This window comes from Rhipicephalus microplus, chromosome 6 (genome assembly GCF_043290135.1).
Source record: "Rhipicephalus microplus isolate Deutch F79 chromosome 6, USDA_Rmic, whole genome shotgun sequence".
Taxonomy (NCBI): Eukaryota; Metazoa; Arthropoda; class Arachnida; order Ixodida; family Ixodidae; genus Rhipicephalus; species Rhipicephalus microplus.
The window spans coordinates 12,939,201-12,958,248 of record NC_134705.1 but is presented as its reverse complement, the minus strand read 5'-3'; the positions used below and the strand labels follow the sequence as shown (position 1 = coordinate 12,958,248).

The window sequence follows — 19,048 nt, the reverse complement described above, 5'->3', positions numbered from 1 at the left end:
GCAGTTGGCTTTTTAGTACAAACAGCAATCCCTGCAATGAAAACATAAACATTTTATCTTAACGGTAACAGTGTGAGCACACACACGGGCCAGCGGAGCCATGTCGAATTGTCAGTGCCAGTGTAACCATGTGGCATAATGAACTATTCTCTGGCCAACACATGCACAGTTTGCCCCTAAAAAGCGATGCTTTTATATACGTAGTACAAAAAGTCTGCACTTACCAAAATTCACTTGCTTTCTGTACTTTAGCATCGTTGGGAACATCTTTATCTGCAGTATAACCAAATTTGTGTCATATCACTGAAAAAAAAGTAAAAGACATGCATCAAATATTGTTTCATTTGGTAGCAGTGAAGTCAGGTTAAGAACAGCCAAGTGGGAATCAGCCTAATTATGTGCATGCGGCAAATCCCAAACGGCGTTATTGAGGTTGTCGAAATTTTCGTCGATTGGTATTAACGTCGATATGTGACTTCAACGGCATGCCAAGTTTTCACAGCGCATAAAGATTTCATGATGCAGAATAATGACAGCGCTAACGAGAACATACAGCATTTATGATTGTCTTTTACAATATTCAGTTTTGCTAAGGTTTTGTATCACTAAAGAAATCTGAAAGATTTGGGTCATTCCTCCTCCAATTGTTCTGTCAATATGTAAACTGCTCGCTTGATGGTGCGCTTATAAAATAGTACGTTCAGCGCAGAGGTGAAGCAAGTGACGCAGTGATGTGGGCAGAATTTTTTTTTTTTTTAAGGCGTGCGGGGAGGGGGGGGGGGGGGTCCGCTTATCTGAATAGGCCGGGCAAGCGAATATGGTCGTCAATTTGGGCTCCCTACGCCCGGCCTAAAAAAATTCTGTGCGCAACCGCCTGGCTATGCCAGTGAAGTGAGGCGACAATGATTTGTTTACTTACTGATTTACATACACTTTACATCTCTAAAAAATGCGGCCCAAGGCCCCAACACTCAGCCGTTAACATTACATAAAGCCAATGGTAGAAAAGTGCCAGTATGAATGCAGCTACAACCCCGCCCCAATGTTTTTTTCAAGCGAGGTAGTGTTGCGGAAATGAACTTTTAACTGCAAAAGTACACTGGCACTGCAGTGGTGACAGGGGAAGCAAGAGGGTATGCATGCGGTAATAGAGGTAATTTAGTCCGATACGGCTAGCAATGGATACGGTGAATAAGAGCAAATCATTTCTCTTTCAATAGCGCAACCACTCAACAATGTATTGTAAGAGCATTAAATGTTGCTGGAAATGCCACTCACCTGCACGCTGATGCATGCACAGTCCTTTGTCCGACGAGCGAACAGGCTTGCAGATAGCTGAAGACGTGTTTACGATGTGTTTGTTCCACCCAGCCGCAAAATCCAACTCTACTTCGCGCTCCATAAAGATAAATATACACTAACCTTCATCACGAATAAGTAGAAACGCAAATCTGCGACACACACACACGATCAAAACATAGCTCACAAGTCCGCACGTCCATGTGCTCGCCAACCACAGACCATATGAAAATGAGTAAGTAGTGCGAACGCGAACCAAGTTGCGCCGAGAAAAAAAAAAAACGTCGAGCAGTGGCAGCTCAGGCGTCAGCGCAATAATTTCAGTGTGTTTTCCTAATACACCTATAAAAAAAACTGAGGTACACTAAAACTCATAAATAAATATAAAATGTTGAGTGTAATTTTTATTTAGTGCTAGTCAACATAAACACTGAATAAAAATTACTTTGTAACTTACATCGTTTGCTACGCTAGCGCCACACTTCTCGTGCGGGCGCAGATGGCGCAAATTTGTCATTCTGCCCTCAAACTACACGGTGAAGCGTGCTACTAAGTGTATGGCTGATGAGAAACGCGTCTGGGTCCGCTTTTTTTTTTTTTTCTTCTCCGATATATCTGGGCGGGGGGCTCCTTATGCACGTGTTTCGGTGCTTGATCGACTTTGACGCCCTTACTTCGCGGACGAACAGCGTGTCTAGGCTTTTTTTATTGTTGTTTTGCACGTGTTTCGGCGTTCGGTCCGCTTTGACGTGCCAACTCTCCATTCTGCTGCTGCGTGTGTTAGGTATTTGCCGTACTGTATTCTCAGGCCTTCTGTGTTCAGCCAGCGCTGCTATCTTATTATCTACGGATGCTAAAATAAATCACTGTTTTGGTTTGGTGAAGCTTGGCACACAGAACAAACAATAATCTGGCCCATGAATATCAATGTGGGCGGCATGCATATTTGTGTGCGGTGTCCTGCCTGGGAGTAACCGTTGCGTGACGAGAGCATTTACAGCGGTTCCTCCTTCCGTTGCTCCCTTACAAACTTAAGATGAATACAGTTGCTCCCCCATTCTCGAACAAGTCGGCCATCTTGTTCCGCTTGGTCTTTTCGGAGAGTAACAGTCGGTCTGAAGGAGTAAAAACAGCCGTTGCTCCCATTTTGGCCATTTTTGGCTTAGAGTGTATATAGCGCCACTTCATAACATCTTGCTCAATAAAGACATAAAACACGTTCACCTTCCAATCGCATGCTTCGCATAACAGAGATTCTCAAGGCACGTTGGATCTTCAGAATAATTAATGTAAATCAGTAACAGCAAAGGTCCTTAGTCCAACCATTGTTGTCGGATCCAAAACTTTCAGGACGCTTGAGCTTTGCCTTCAAGACCACCTAATCAGACCCGTGCCTTCAGGCAAGGAAATAAACGTCTCCGCGGGTAAAATTTGCCATTTTAAAATATTCTGGATTGACTCGTGAGTATAACAGTGTCCAGGTGCCCACTACGCCATATTTGTTTTCTTTTTTTTCTAACTGGCGATGTATCCACTACTCCTGCTGCATGCAGTTGAGTTTATGCACACTCTGTAATTGGCTGGGGTGTTTTTAAACCCCCCACTCGTTCATCAGTTCACTTGTTTTCAGGCATCTGGTTCAATACCATGCATTCTGCCGCACAATATTACATGCAATGATGAAACTTCTACAAATACGTGACATTCGTATAGCGTTTTACATAGAAAGCTGTATATGGCTAGGAGAAATGAAAAAATGCCTGCTGCATCTTCCCACGGTGGGAAATCGAGTAAATGCGCCGCAGAAGGGGTGGGGGGGGGGGAATCCCGTGAATGTTGCGTAATTCCTTATGGTTTGTGAATGCCTAATTGTTCTCTCATTTTTACAGTTTTTCTTTATTGAATGAAGCAAAAACCTTGCGTTAAGCGAGTGGTGGGACGCTGATGTGGGATACGATGCCTACATATAGGGGTGTCGACAGTGAATAGTTGTGCAGCTCGAGCAGTCAGTTTTGCTAGCAGACGCTGCCTGCGTCGGTCTCGCGAGGCGAGATATGGGGGGGGGGGGGGCAAACAGTTGGCACGAGACGCAAGCATGCAGCATGGTATTCAAGGCGTGAACATCCGCAGTGGTGGTGTGGACAACGGCGACACACGATGCGTGATATTGTGCGCGACCGAGAAATGCTTCGTATTTATGTGGTTGTTCAAGAGAAAAGAAGAGAAAAGTGAGCCCCGTAACTGTCTGCATCAGAGTGCAACACCTCAACAGTAGCTCACAAGGGATGGGGTAAGGAGGGATTAAAAGGATAGGATTTAAAGGTTTATATAAAGAGAGGAAGGAGAGAGTGAGGTGCAGGGACAGCGAGCGACAGAAGTAAAGAGAAGATAGGACAGATGGACATGTTCGTAGGAGTTCGAGGATGGGGCACCACTAGACGAGAGTTCTTGTCGGCGACAGGAGATGCCATAGGGCGAGCCCAGTCGGCCACAGCTGCGCTATCGTAGGAGATCAGCGTCAGGATATGGCATAGGGCGAGCCCAGTCGGCCAGAGCTGCGCTGTCATCGGGGATCGCGAGGGCACAATCGGTTGGCACAAAATCCAGTGAGCGAGAGCTCCGTATTTAAAACTGTTCGGCATTGGTGCCACGAGTTACGCCATTCTCAGCGTCCAAGCACGTGCGCTGCGTTGTGAGTGACATCGCCTTTTACGTCGAAGCCGAAGCACAGAGAACGCACGCACCAGTTTCTACTGAAACCTCCTGGATTGGTTCACTACGCGCAACTCTAGAAGAGCGCTGACAGTGAGAGAGCTCGCATGCTCCGGGCTGATGGTGCAGCCCGGGCAGAAAAACCTGGGAGGCCGGGAAGCCGAGTGTAGTCCGAAACTGCGTACAGATAGATGATTTAGCAGCCTTCTAAGCCGCGCTAAAATCAGAAGGAAAGCGCCGGTGGCGGGCGGTTCCTGCCAACCACGCCACCGAGTTAACTCGTGATGTCGAACGCTTGCACCAACCCGCGCCTAATGAGCGTCGTTGCGGGTACGACAGCGTGAACGTGAGGATTGCGAGAGCGAGTTCGCCGGGTCAAACACCTGCTTTGCGCGGGAGTTTCCCCAGCGGCACATTGGCTGAGACCACCTGTGGTTGGAGAATAACCGCTGTGATTAAAGCATTACGAAACGAATTTAACTGCTCATCACACTCCTCCATGAGCGTTATCATGCGCTGCACAATGAGCGGCATGTGAAATAAACACGCCGGCAAACCCAAGCCGAACATTTTTCTAACCTCATCAAGGACCTCGAAAACAAACAATAATTGTGAAAGGCTTTAGCTCAACGCCGGGTTGAACTCGCTTCTAAACACCAGAGCCACTGGTCTGAGCTTTCTCTGGTTAACCCTTTGTATGGAGTGGTTGGCTAATGGTTTTCGTTCTTTTTTATTGCGATAGCAATTATGCGGACACTATCGGCGGGATTTCGCCACCGGCGTCGGCGTCGATGTCATGCACAGTATATGTATACGTATCTACCAGCGTCGTGAATGCGAGGTGTTAAACACTGAGCCACCGAGGGGTACTTTTTTGAAAGTTCAAATGGCAACCTATTTATATCTACCACTTAGCACTGTTGACGGGCATCTCGGGGGGGGGGGGGATGTCGTGTTTTCAGCATTATCAGCAGGATGGTGCAGTGAGCGCGTGGCGGCTCTCACCTTTCACGCGTACTTTCGCGCGCGTCTAGAATAAGGAGGTGTACGCTCGATCACGTGTCCATATCTTGCAGTGGGGAGGATTATACGTCTTGGCCACCTTTTGGCTTTCAGCGCAATGACTCTGTTGTTACCGGGAACACAAAGGTCACTGCAATCGTTGCACAGCCTCCGTTTGTGAAAAGCGCGCGTTTTTCAGGTACAGCAAAGTAACAACCGAGACGCTTAGTCGCGCTCGTCTGTACCTTTGAGTACGTTTTTTGCGTCATTTGCGCGTAAGAAACGCGGGGCACGTTTCGATCTGCTTGCCAATCTGCGCGTAACCTTCCAATCAGTTGCTATCGCTTTCATTGCTTCACCTAAGCGGCAAAGCTGTGACTTTTTTCCCAAGACTGCTTCAAGCAATCACGGGGCCCTGTAGCAAAACAACTGGTTGGTACACAGACCGCCTGGTTTAAATTCTCACTTCAAACCAAAATATCAAGTTTTTATCTGTATTTTTTTTTGCTTTCAGGTCACAGACAAGATGGCAAGTTTCGCCTTTGACTCAGTGTGCGCGGGTGTGCTGTCGAAAGTGCTGTGTTTATCGCTCTTCCCTCTCTGCTCTCTATTTTTCATCTCTCCATCTCCCTCCCATGCACAGAGTAGCAAACCGGCTGCCTATAGGCTGGGTAACCTCCCTACCGTTCTTTTCCTCCTATTTTCCTTTCTCACTTGGCTCTCAACTATATACTGACACAGATGCCAGAATTTCTGTGAAACGAGCTCCATAACGCTATCAGGTTAGAACAAGGCAATTATCGCAAGCAAATAATTTGCACGTCTCCGTTGCCGTTGTTCACCCTCGCTAAAGATGTCGAAATGACGCCCACAAGACTGACCACTTTCCACCGCTCTTTGACGACATGTCCCGGCTGGAGGAGGTCTTCGCTGGTCATAGTGATCCGGTAGCTGGACAGGTTGTTGTTGTCGTCCTCCTCGCACGACGCACTTCCGCCGCCATTATAGCTGTACCTGCAGCAGAGAGAGGTCGCACACTTTTAACACTCGCTTTCCTCTACGCACGAGGGAGAAATAATTTTCTACGGCCGTTTGTTGCACAAGTGAGAGGCTACTTACACGAAACTATAAAAGAAAACGGTGCCGCTTCATATCGGGTTCACACGATGTAATTACGAGACATTAAAAACAACTCTACGAGCTCTATCTAATTCATTTATATGTGAAATTAACACAGCGTGACACAAACAATTACGACCCACGCACCCCTACCTTAAAGAAAATTGTGCAAGTGAACAAGACTGCCCAAAAGCTCGATCTAATATTGATGAGCGAACAAAAGGTAATTTTTGAGGCACCTTTTCCTGCACTAGACACAACATATTAAAAACAAACCCAGTTAAGCAAAGCATGGGTAATGTTGTTTTAACATAACTATAACGTAAACGCGAAGACAGTAAAGTAACGAGGAGAAAAGGTAACTGCTGGCAGCGAGCTGTCTTTTCGTGCTTTCTTCGTGCAACCTATTTATATCAACCGCTTACTACAATTACTACAATATTCACAATTACTACAAAATAACATTCTTTTTGCTTCTGTGAGCTATCATTAATGTTGTGGCTGAGATTTACGCCCGGCGAAGATGGAGTGGCCACTCCATTCAAATCGACGGTATCGTCGTGCATGGGGCACCTTTCTGCGGAGTAAAAATGAAAAGCATCACAGTAAGCGCTATGGCGGTGGAAGGCAAATGATGCGGCGACAGTGCCGGGCCTGTGAGTGGCTCGCAATGTCGCCGCAGAAGGTTGCGGAAGCGGCATCTCAGCCGGCGCGATGCTGAATGCCTCTGGCGAATGCCACTCTCACGGCACTTCCGATGTCATCGAACTCGCATCGACTCGATATCGCATCGCTATTACTAACTTTATTAGTTCATATTTATCATCATCATCAGCTTCACTGCGCCCAGTGCAGGGCGAAGGCCTCTGAAGAAACCGCTGTAGAGGTGTTTTCTGCCCATATATAGAAAGCTCACTCGGTTGTGATGACAGATTTCGTGTGGTGGGCAGCGCCTTTGTGGCAAGAAGCACGCCAAGTCGGTGGTGCAGTAGAATGTGCAAGGAGATTATGAGATTGCGCTTTCCTGCGGCAAACTTTTGTGGGAAACTGCCGTGCACGGGAACAGCAGATGTCCGTCAAAAATTATGTAATGGCTCACTTGCCCACTCACTGTACCCTAAGATATTGGGACGTAGCAAGAACACGCCAGGCAGTTTTGAGAGGATCAAAACAGAAGGTGGAAGCTACGTAGGTGACGCCTCAATATCAATCTTTGATGCAGAGATGTCTTTTTTTTATGGTTGAGGCACGTAAGCACTTCGTGTGCGTATGTGCGTCTACGAAATTGAGTTCGGGAAGCCTGTTGAAGTTACACTCCCTGGTAAATGAAACGGTTGATAGTTTGCGCTCAATCTGTTCGTGTGCATTGTTTGTGGCGCTGCGCAACTATTCCTAAGTTTCTGTGTCCTCCTCGCGCGTTTGCCTTCTCTAGGAATCCAGTCAGGCACCCTTAATTGCCTGCGTGTGTCCGCCGCGGTGCCGCTCGGCTGCTTCTATTCCCGCCGCGGTTGAGGCTATTCAAATGACATTAGAAGGCGGAAGTTTCTTGAGCCCTGCGGCGTCTCTCATATCGTGGGTTTTGTACATAAAACTTATATTATCCTTAAACGGTACTCACATTATTTACTCGCTTACTGTTATCATTAATGCTGTGTTCGGGTAAACTACAGAAATGACCCTGCTTCCAAACACTTATTTCCGTGGCATCCTATGCGGTTAATATGAGTTGATACATCACCGAAAATTCTACGATTCAGAAGATTTTAGTCATTGTCAAGATAAGTATGATTGGGTAGGTATGTCTAACAAAACCTGGGCACATGTAACGCATTGATGCATGTAAACTATATGGCAAAGGCGCTTTAAAAGGAGGGGGGAGGCAGGCTGTCATCGCTGCGCGCAATGCAGGCAAGATAACGCATACCACAGCCATCTATAGCACACACTCGCGCCTAAAAAATCTACTTCCTCTGGACCATCCAGAGACTTGGTGAGGATATTGATACGTGTATGGAACTGTCGTTCCGGCACAAGCACTGAAATAACACCCAAAAGGAGGAAGCCGACAATGTGTTTGGTGTGGGTTGGACTATCGAGTTTCCACGCTGGCCTGCAATACTCAATGCTCTGTACGGCGTTAGCAAGACCCGCTATCTCCAAATAAATCTTCCCCGTAACAATATTAACCTAGGCCAAATCATGTATAGCATAACGATCTCTACAGTGGTGGGCAGTATCGAAAATTAATGTATCTTAGACACCATCTTATATGCACATTGGGTATTGTGTATCCGTATCGCGATACGTCTCGCAAAATGAGCAACTGTATTTGTACTCGAGACACATTCAATAATGCACCATGTGTGTGGTGTTTTTTTTTTTTTTTGGCACAAGGGCCATTTGATGGTTAAAGAGCGCCAGGTCATAGGACAAGATGTGAACAATGAATGTGTTGGGTGGCTGTATATGGGCCCCTTAAAATGTCTCGCGCTATAGGGCGGGTAAAAAATAGAAGTAATAAAATCATGACAGTGACGTGAAATGTATAGTAAAAGTGAATGGAGAAAGGTTCTGATAATAAAGCATGGTGGAGGCATTTGACACAAGTGCCTCATCTGTACCCTTGTGTCCAAGGCGTGCAAGACAGGTGCTTTTTAATGAAGCCACCACAGCAGCAACCTCTCTTGAGAGGTCGCGCCACGCGATGCCTTGGTATATTGCATTAAAAGTGCGGACATCTCTTAAAAAGTCAACACAGATTTATGAGTGAAAAGTGGTTCCTTACCAACAAACTTAGCCGGATGAAGTGGTACCTGTTGTCGTTCGGGTAACGATAAGTGTTGTTTGCTTAGAGTGTCCAAGTGTTCGCACAGGATTAAAATGTGAAGCACTGTTAGTACTTCAACACATTTGTCACACAATGGTGGATCCCCACTGGACAAAATGTATGAGTTTTTCATGTATGTGTGCCCTATCCTGAGCCTTGTTAGTGTTACCTCCGTACGACGTGATTTCGATACTGACTGCCAATTACCAAGGTGTGGCTTAATAACACATTTGTTTCGTCTGTGCCTATCCCACTTGCTCTGCCAGTAATTCCTGAGCTTTCGTATGAGAGACGGTTTAAGGTCAAGGGCCGGTATAGATATGAGTGTAGTGGCAGTGCTTTCGTGGACGGATGCAGCAAGCTGATCCGCCATCACGTTGCCTTGGATCTCACGGTGCCCTGTCACCCAGCAAACTACGAAATGTTGTTTGAGTGTGTAGAGTGTGCATAAAGTAGAGTAAAGTGCGACGAGCACAGTTTTTTTTTGTTTTTTAAGAGTTTGCAGAGCTTTTACCACACCTAGGGAGTCCGTGTAAATAACTGCTTTTTGTAGTTGTAGTTGTTTATTGTGTTTAGCGGCCGCAAGTATCGCATAGGCTTCCGTTGTGAATATACTTGTATTTAGATGCAGAGGGCCACAATCTGAAAATGATTGATTGATATGAGCGGTTTAACGTCCCAAAACCAACATATGATTATGAGAGACGCTGTAGTGGAGGGCTCCGGAAATTTCGACCACCTGGGGGTTCTTTAACGTGCACCCAAATCTGAGCACACGGGCCTACAAGCATCCGAAAAAGATGTCCCGACAGCAGCGTAGGACACAGAAGACTTAGAGACATCTGTAAAAAACTCAGGACACGTGTATTGTGTTGAAGTTTTTGGAAGTATATGTGGATGTGGGCAATGGGCGCGTGTTTTGTTACTTCTAGGAAGGACACATCGCAATCTAGAATTCGCCACTGCCACGGTGGTAGGTATGCCGCAGGAGCCATTAAGCTGTGTTCAAGTGACACACCAGTCTTCTCAGCAAGACCCTTCAGGTGAACTGAGTAGGGGTGCCTCAACGAAGGTCTGTTTTGAAACAGAGCCGAGCTTGACAAATCCTTATTAGTGGAATAGGAGGGGTGCTTCTTGTCTGCGTTCGCCTTGATCAAATATATAAAGGACATGTAAGTTAATGTGTAAACATATGAGCGCACAAGGTAGAAGGAAAAGCACTTGACAGGAAAGACGCTAAATTACAACTTAACATTTATTAGAAAACGTTCATTGCACGAGAACACAAACGCGCAGGCGTAACCAACTATCACTTCAAGGTTCCACCCCCTCGTTTTCCCCCCCAAGAAGGAGGTAAACGTTTATCTACTTCAACAGCTCAAAAAAGACACCTATTTTTCACTTAGTGCTACTGAAGAAACACTGATACACGTGCTTGCGCTCGCCCTAGTCTGTTCTGATTCCGTGGCCTCTTTCCAGCTCAAAGTGATATCACAAAAAAAAAAAACAGATGACATTGTAAAGGTGAGGTAAGGTTTTCTTGCATTTCTAAAGGTAGGTTCTTGAACATTTCATAGACCACACGATCTGATCCCGGGGTAGAATTGCTGCAGCAGGTTTGAGATGCCTGTAGTACAGCTAAAGAGAAAGGTTAGTTACATGCCTCGTATTCTGTATATTTGGTATCTAGTTTCTGCTTCTCCACCCTTGTCTTGTGGCGTTAGAACTCTTGATAGTAGTGTGACGAGCTGGAAACTTGCTCGAAGTGTGCTCCTAGGTGATTTGCCTCGCCTTCCAAGCTCTCGCCTTATGTGTTCACCAGAGGCAGCGCATATTCTTCTTTTCCTCCCACCATTTTCACTCTGTTCCTGACCTTACCCTCATGTGTGTTCTAAGTGATGTCAGATAAAAAATTTTGCCAACTTTCTCTTCTTGCCTACCTGCACGTCCTCCTGCCTCGGGATTTTATGGTCTTAAAATTTGTGGCATTTTCGGCCATCGGTGATTCTCGAGGCAATCTCCATGCTTTGTTTTGTATTTCACGCATTTTTCAACACTCGTCTTTCCACCGAGGGACATGTCATTTGCCAGATATTTGACTTGTTTGAGAAATACATTTGGTGGCAAGGTGAATTAAAAAGCTGAGAAGTAGTCCACAGCAGCCTCTATGCTTAACGCAGCCAAGTCAGCCCAGGTTAGGAAAGTATCTTTTGGAAACTGTTCTCAGTGACCTTTTTCGATGAGCCATTGGGGTACCCGCGAAGGACATTCACATGATGTTGCTGTAACCAAAGCTACCGGGAAATGGTCACTTCCGTAATGATTATAATGATTTTTCATTAAAGTAAGGGTAGAAACGAAGGAGATGCAATGCTTAGGTCTATGGAGGAGTAGGTCTCTAGTCTCCTGAATACAACCCCCCCCCCCCCGCCCCCGGTAGCTCGAGTCCGTGGTGTCGCTACACACCAAACGCCTGCTTACGCAGACGCCCCTGCGGAGTAAATAATGTACCGTGTAACTTAGATACGAGATAGTGCTATAGGAACGCCGTCAGGCTAATGAATAAACGTCGGCTAAGCTCTTCTCCTCAAGCTGATACTGCTGTCACTAATTTACTTTAATATACTGCCCAGTGTTGAATATAATGTCCCTATTCGTGGAGTCACCAGACGGTGCTCGCGCCATCTCGATAGAAAGAACTGCGTGAACGTAGGTTACCTTTTGTTTCTAGAAATATTTTCTTTCTTTATAGCTGTGTTGGTGCCGTGAACTACGTTTGCCAGAACGCTGACGCAAGGTTCTGTGTACTCGAATGCGTGCCGCGTCTTTTCCTCAAAGTCCCATGCTGCCATAGTGTCCTTATCGAAGCTTGCTTTGCGCGGCGCTCTGTTTAAAAGTCTCAGGAATGCACGAATTGAGTTCCTTTGCTTATCGCGACTTTCACACAGCGATATGAAAGATCGCGTGGACGTAGATTTGGCTTACCTACGATCAGATTAACTTATGTGCAAAGTCGCACCACTGGTGTCGACGCCATATGCAATAGAACAAGCATTCACGTAGCAGGAAATATTTTGGCGCATTGAACAATTGTTCTGAAAAGATATTCAACAAAACTTTATTAGTGCTTAATTGTTAGCAAAATCGTTCTCTTTGTTGACCATCATTTGCATGCCCGACGTTACCGAGGGCTATGTATAGTTTCGGCACATCTTTTGTAACCTCCCTCTCGTTTCAATCTGTGATTGATTTTTATTTTCGATTGACAGTGTTTCGGTTCACCCATTTATATTTATTTTTTTATTTATTTATTTATTATTGATTTGTTTATCTATCAATACTGCAACCTTCAAAGAGGGTTTTAAAAGAGTGGGTCTACATTTGCCAGATTTACGAATTGGCAACAGAATAAACATAAAACGAACGTCATGTACAAGCTTTCAGAAAAGAAAAAAAAAACAGGTTGCCATAAACAGGAACAAGGGTATTTAAAAATTTTAATAAGCATTTTATTCAAGATTACCACCAGTGTAGAATAAATACAGCAGTGCTTGAAATAAACAGCACTACTACATGTAATAGAGTACATACAGTTACTGCTGGAGCTGCGTAGAGAAAATATTTGAAGATGACTATGAAACGACATAATTATTAAGAATGTTTTATTTGGTAATTTTTCTGAAGAAAAACGAATACTTTAATGTGTTGTTACGGGAGGTGAATTGAGTCGATGTGAATGCATGCCTCTGCCTTGTGGCGTATATAGCCGAAATTTAAATTGGTGCGATAAGTCTATATTAAAGTGACCTTTAACTAATTGAAACAAATATTTCAACCACAATACAGTGTTCTTTTTTGTAGGAGTTCAGAGACTGGCTTCTGCTAATAAGCATAAAATTGAAGTACGGCCGAAACTGTTATAAATAAATGTAACAGCTCTCTCACAAGTTTTTTTTCTATTTTGTTGATATTAGTTTTAGTGTATGAATACCAAATTATTGGTGCATAACCTAGAGTAGGTTGAACAATTGCCTTGAATGCAGAAAGGCGCATGGTGGGAGTGGAAAGCTTGAGAGCTTGTTTAAGATAAAAAACTACATGTGCTCACTACAGTTTTTATATGTCTCGCCCAGATGGGTCACGCGCAATCCAAAGACCATGCAAGGTGCTTGAAGTATTGTACTTCCTGCATGAAAATATTATACACTGAACGTGCGAAATGAAGGCGGTTATGCTTGTTAGAAACTTTCATAAGAATGGCCTTTTCAAAATTAACTGACATCTGTCACTTATCCCACCAATGAATGACCTTATTAAATAGATCGTTCAGATGAATTCGGTCCGTCTTGTCTTCTCGAAGATAGCTGCGAAAAAACATTGTTGAATGGTTTTCTGAAAGATGACTGTGAAACAACCATAGTCTCTACGCTGGCCCTTCACATGTCATGTGAAGGGCCAGCTCAGGGGCTATAGTTTGTGGCAAATGGTTGGCACTCTTGATGCTCTAAGTTGCACACGAAAAAATACACACGGAGGCTCAGATACGACACACGAGCGCTCGTGTGTGTCCTCCGTGTGTCCTTTGTTGTATGCAATTCAGCGCATCGCGAGTGCCAACCACGTGAGTTTACTGCCATGTTAAAGCGACGATTACGGCAAAAGTAAACTAGTCTGAGCGCGCGCAGAGTATACAGGAACAAAAATTCTCATAGCAGTTTCATTAAACAGTGCAATTGGGTATGCATCGTATTAATGGAAACTGTAAGCAGTCGCCTTAACGTTGTCGGTAAGGTGGTTTCAGAAACACATACCAAAAGTACTCCAATTTTATTTGAGCTGCTATCTTCTAGGAGTGCGCGAAAAGGGAATTGTAGACCTGAATTGATTACGAATAGAAATACATTACTGCTCGAGTAGCTTTTAAACTTTAGGGCTACCGTTTTCAAAGCAGCTCTAGACTGGTAACTTCTGAATGTTTGAAATAGCTTCGAGAGTTGGACAACGTCTGATTTGAAACAAATACTTGCAAGCTTTAACAAAGAAACCCTGCGCGGGCTTCTAAAACACGCTAAAAAATCCCAAATATTTAAACGGAAGCAAGCAGGTATATACTTCAAAAGTATTTTTCGCTGAAGGCTGAAGTATAGCAGTGACTAAAGTACTAAGGACGGTTCTTTGTGAAAAGCTTTAAAAAGTATCTCATGGCATTGAAGGTCGTGTGGACTTGCTCTTGTTTCTTTCTTTGTATTTCTTATCTGAAAACACTGTGTTGTCCCGGACACGCTATGCCATGTGCTACAGGGCTGCAGACAAAGCCTTGGAATCACTACACTAACCGAGGAGCAGTGGGAGGCCAAGTTATTAGAACCAGATCTGAACAATGAGAGAACCGTGGTTCACGCACGCGGGATATGGCGAAAGCCCGCGGCTACATGGAATAATGAGACCATCCACTTTGGGCACATAGTGCGCTTGCTTCATGCGCTTTCTCTCTACCTTTCATCTTTTTCTTGTCTTTCCTCTCCACCCCAATTATTCCTTCCTCTCTGTGTCTTTTGTACCTCTCTTTTTTATTCTGGACTCTGCTTTCCTTATTTATTCTTCTTTTTTGTCTCTGTCTCCCTTTTAGTCTATTTTTCTTTCATTTTCTCCCTATTTTTCCGTTTCTCTGTTTCAGAGTTACCGCGTTCCTTGCGAGGCAAATCTTTGCATGCATTCTTGGAGCAAAGACAGGAAAGAGACCTATCACGAAAATGATAGTAACACCGGGTGGCACAACCAAGAAGTTTAAAAGCATCTTCTGGCTTCATTCATAGCAGGAATAAATTTTCTCACCCGCCAGTCGATGCAAGTTTGAGACCGCTGCCCTAATCAAATAGCTGTTCTTATAAGAGTTGTTTTATAATTTCATCCGTCTCTTCAAGTAAAAAAATATATTTCAGAGCTCGTCGTTGACGGCAGTGAGCAACCTGAACAAGTAAACTGCGGTATGGCCAAATGGGAATCATGGACAACTTTTTCCTTCTCTAAAACTGAAAAGTAATGATAAAATTCATTGTGTAAAAACTGTTGTTAAGCTTCGAACTCCCTAGAAACACCGTTGCTTGGCAGGTGAACCTAATTTTGTAATTAATAAGAAAATGATGCTTCCAGAGTAAGTTCTTTAAAAGCAACCCTCAAACGACACTTGGCCGAATTTTTTTTCTGTCAGAATTATTGTAGGCATTCACTGTTTTCGGCGCAATTACTCAGTGCAATTTTTCAAGAACATTCGAGATGGTCCCCGAAATGGCCTCGACGTTTTGTGTGGAATGACTGTATACAAAGTTTATTGCCTTTCAGATCTGTCAACATCTCCCCCCTCCCCCTTTCCGCACCCCCCAGCTATATCGCATAAGCCAGCGCGTTAGAGCCGTAAGAAGATCGGCAATTTTACAAAAATGAATGCCTCTCCGGTCTTTTTTTTGAAATTACACGAGCGTATATCTAAACATATCGTTTATTGTTGAGCCCACAAATATTGCTTGCTTAATTTAAACTATGTAATTGAGTAGTTCAATTCGGAATGCTAGTCATTAGAAGAATCGCAACTCAGAGGAAGGCGGCAACGTATAGTTGGGATATGTTTTCACGCTGAAAAAGATTGTACGGAGAGTGGTGCTCTAATAAATTTGTGTGCTTGTTGAAAAAGTAAGTAGCAAAACGTGCTTTTGAATGGTTGGTGTTAACGTGGTCTAACAGTTACCAGGCTGAACGGTAGAATGCACCGCGTGAGAAGGAGGTTGCTCTTGGCAGCGCCATTTACGCCCGACCATAGTGCTTCAGGAAGAAACTGGAGTTCCAATGCCTTGTACACAAACCAGAGTGCTTTCTTTCACGTAGCTCAACGACAATACGTGGTAGCACATATGGCAAGATCGGATAGTCTGTTGACAAGTTAACTGAGGCATGCCGGTGGTACGCAAGAACGATCGTTCGCCCTTCGCGGAAATTGCCCGAGACACGCGGGTGGGGTTCCGGGCGTTCTTGAAAGGGGGGCCTGCTGCTGCTATTTCGGAGCCAGCTCTGTACCAGAAGAAAAACGGACAGAAATAGACGGCGCGCAACTACAATGCCTAAACGCTTATGCAACGACTGGACGACCCATCCAAGGAGATTTCCCGTGAACGCCAACATGCTTGGAGTTCACATGCTTATGTTGGCGTATCGTGCACGTGCTACTATCACAACAACTTATAAGGGGGGCCAAGGTAGTCATGTCATTTCATTCGTTTACCGTTTGATGATGACCGCAGTGCCACTTTTAAGGTGACGAAATGAAAACACTTGATTTTTTAAAAGTTTGTTATTGATTAACAGATCATGTAACACAAATATATATTTGACACAGGACCAGAGAGAGAATGACGGGCTAATGCACATTATGGTTGTTAATAGGGCAGTTTATTCATTACCAACACACCCAACTTTTGTAGTTAAAATAAGTTTCCATGCGGCTGCAGCGTCGCCATAAACATTCTATGGTTGCGTATGCAACTAATTTTGCTGTGGATTTTTATCACTGAGTGATAAAGACTACATTTGGCATGCATACGATGAGCCTGTTATGGGTAACGTAAGAAAGAACACACGTTTCACGCTTGTTATAGGCATGAGAACGACGCTGACTTGCGCCTTTGACTTCCATTACAAGTATACGAGTGAAACGAGTGGCATTGTTCAATGGTATAGAAGCTATACCCTGCATTCAATTTATTCTTTGAGGTGAAACAATTTACTTCTCTGGAAGAATCCGTGTTTCACAGTGCATTTAGCCAAGGTGCAGTATGCGCTGAAGTTCCTGTACCTTCCGGACATTGGCGTTACTGCACACAACAACAATGTCACGGAGTACGGCAATGGTTTGCAGTAGGAAAGCCACAAAGTCCTTGAATCAGTGCTCAGACTGGATGTTGCAGAGATTGACAGAAAAGTACTTCAACGAGTGTCAAGGAGAAGCGACAGATAATTATGACAGGGAAAAGATATGGGATGTTATTAGAAGTAATTTTCTTCAATAACACTTTGTATACTTTGAATAGCACAATTCTCTGTCAGTTCTTCCTAAATTTTTGTCTGACAAGAAAAACGAGACCTTGGTCTTTCCCACTTATTCTTCGATACTGTGTAGCAGTGTCGAAAGCTTTCTACGAGTACAATTATTGTGTGTATGATTTGTACACGATCACAAAAGTTTCTGATTCACTGGTTATGCGAATAGGTGGCAGGTACGGCATTTATGTTTTAGCTGGCGCGCACCTTTCAAGTCAACGAGTCAAGGAAAAGAAAAAAAAAGATATGAATAAAAGAATACGGTGAAGACTTGAGCATAATCCATCAACTTCAGTTCTTTCACCTCGTTCGGCAGAGCTATGAAAGGCCTTCATGCATCAAGTAAATTCACCAAACAAGACTTCGTACAAGAAAATTGTTGATTGACCTAAATCTTATGAATGTTCGAAATATACCACACGCGTTAGAACGTCCAATAGGTTAATGTACAGATTCCAACAGACAAGGTCAAGCCTCCGCTGACGGAAATTATCTAGCTCGTCTGCCCAAAACACCATACATACCGTCACCTTTGCCATATACCAAGATGTCGACACTTTGTACCTCATCACTGTGCTATACAACTCCAGTCGTTGCAGGCCCTCACGAATTATACGAAACTTCGTGCCGCATACATGGCCCACAAAATGGCTTAGCATCATGTGACGTCTGTATTGCTGATTAAACTTGGGCCTCTGAAGATGGTCACATTTACGCGCGACGAGATGGCGAATCTACGCAAAAAGAAATCAGGCCACGACTTTCCAGAGCAATCTCTTCCATTAGAGTCCAGTAGCTACACAAACTGTTCGAAGTCCGCCGCCGAAGGTCGCAAGTTCCGTCCTGGCCACCGCGATTTCATTTTGATGAAGGTGAAATGGCCCGGGTCCTGTGCGAAGGCAGTGCAAAAACAGCAGACGGTCGAAATTCCCACAGTTCTCCACTACGACGTATCTCATCATCATATCGTGCTTGTGGGACAGGAAATTCCGCATGTTATTATTAAACTGTGCGAATTGTATTTTTAACATCCTGTGGGGCCAGGCTTTGGTGACACTTTCATTCAGTGAACGACTGCTAACAAATAATAAATTTTGCCAGCGTGATCTCTGCTCCAGCATGCAAGCAGCACGAAAACTCACCTGTAGCTGTAGTCGATTCGGAAGAAGTGTGCGTTATCCACAGTGCCAAGCGCTCGTACCCGCACGCGACCCATGTGAGACGCGCAGTCCGGCCTCACGGTTCTGCCGCCAGAAGCGTTCGCCTCGGAATGACCACTCGGCAGTGGCTACCGAACCACACAGGCTCGGTATAATCAGCCAGGTAGCACGAACTACACGATTCGTGCAACCTCACTTCATCGCCACAGGCACGAAGATCGTCACGCGATGCCCAAGCTTTTTTCCAGCAGCGGCCATCATCGCTGCAGGTTCGTGCTTTACGTGCCACGGTATCGTCCCAATGACGTGCGGGGAGAGAGCTCTGCGAGCACCTTCTCTTTACACTAATAAACAGCCACTCGTAACACAGGAAAAAAAGCAAGGATATCTACGGTGTGAGTCATGATGAGTGGACGAAGCTCTGGATGGGTGAGTAACCATGCATTGACTCTGTATCACATAAACTGAGTGATATAAGGTTCAGATAGCATTGTTAATTTATTTTGTCTCATTCGTCTTAGGAGACTTGAGGATTATTTCAAAAACTGCTGAGTTGGACTGTGGATACGCCACGAAAGTCAATCCAGGAACCCGCCATCTTATCGGGGGCAAGATACTTTTTTTCATTGTGGGTGATTGATTGGGGCATATAGTGATCGACATGTGCCTTTGTGTTACAGCTATCCTTGAGTCACCTCAACATCTAGGCACATTTAAGTAGAGGTCAACTCAGGAATACTCTTTTTGACGAGTTATTTTCATCCTGAAATGCCCTCTACTGAAATAAAAAACGCAGCAACCAACTTTTCTGTTTTTAAAATTTCGCCCTCGCTTTGTT

At 44.6% G+C, this 19,048-nt stretch overlaps 1 protein-coding gene across 3 annotated transcripts in view; it reads right to left on the bottom strand.

Annotated features, from left to right (window-relative positions):
* Asator (tau-tubulin kinase asator) overlaps positions 1–19,048 on the bottom strand; it is a 396,184-nt gene that overhangs the window by 208,338 nt on the left and 168,798 nt on the right. For all 3 annotated transcript variants that reach the window (XM_075865820.1, XM_075865818.1, XM_075865819.1), the window contains exon 2: positions 5,895–6,027. In XM_075865820.1, the coding sequence (XP_075721935.1) occupies positions 5,895–6,027 (133 nt within the window). The remainder of the gene's footprint in view (positions 1–5,894; positions 6,028–19,048) is intronic.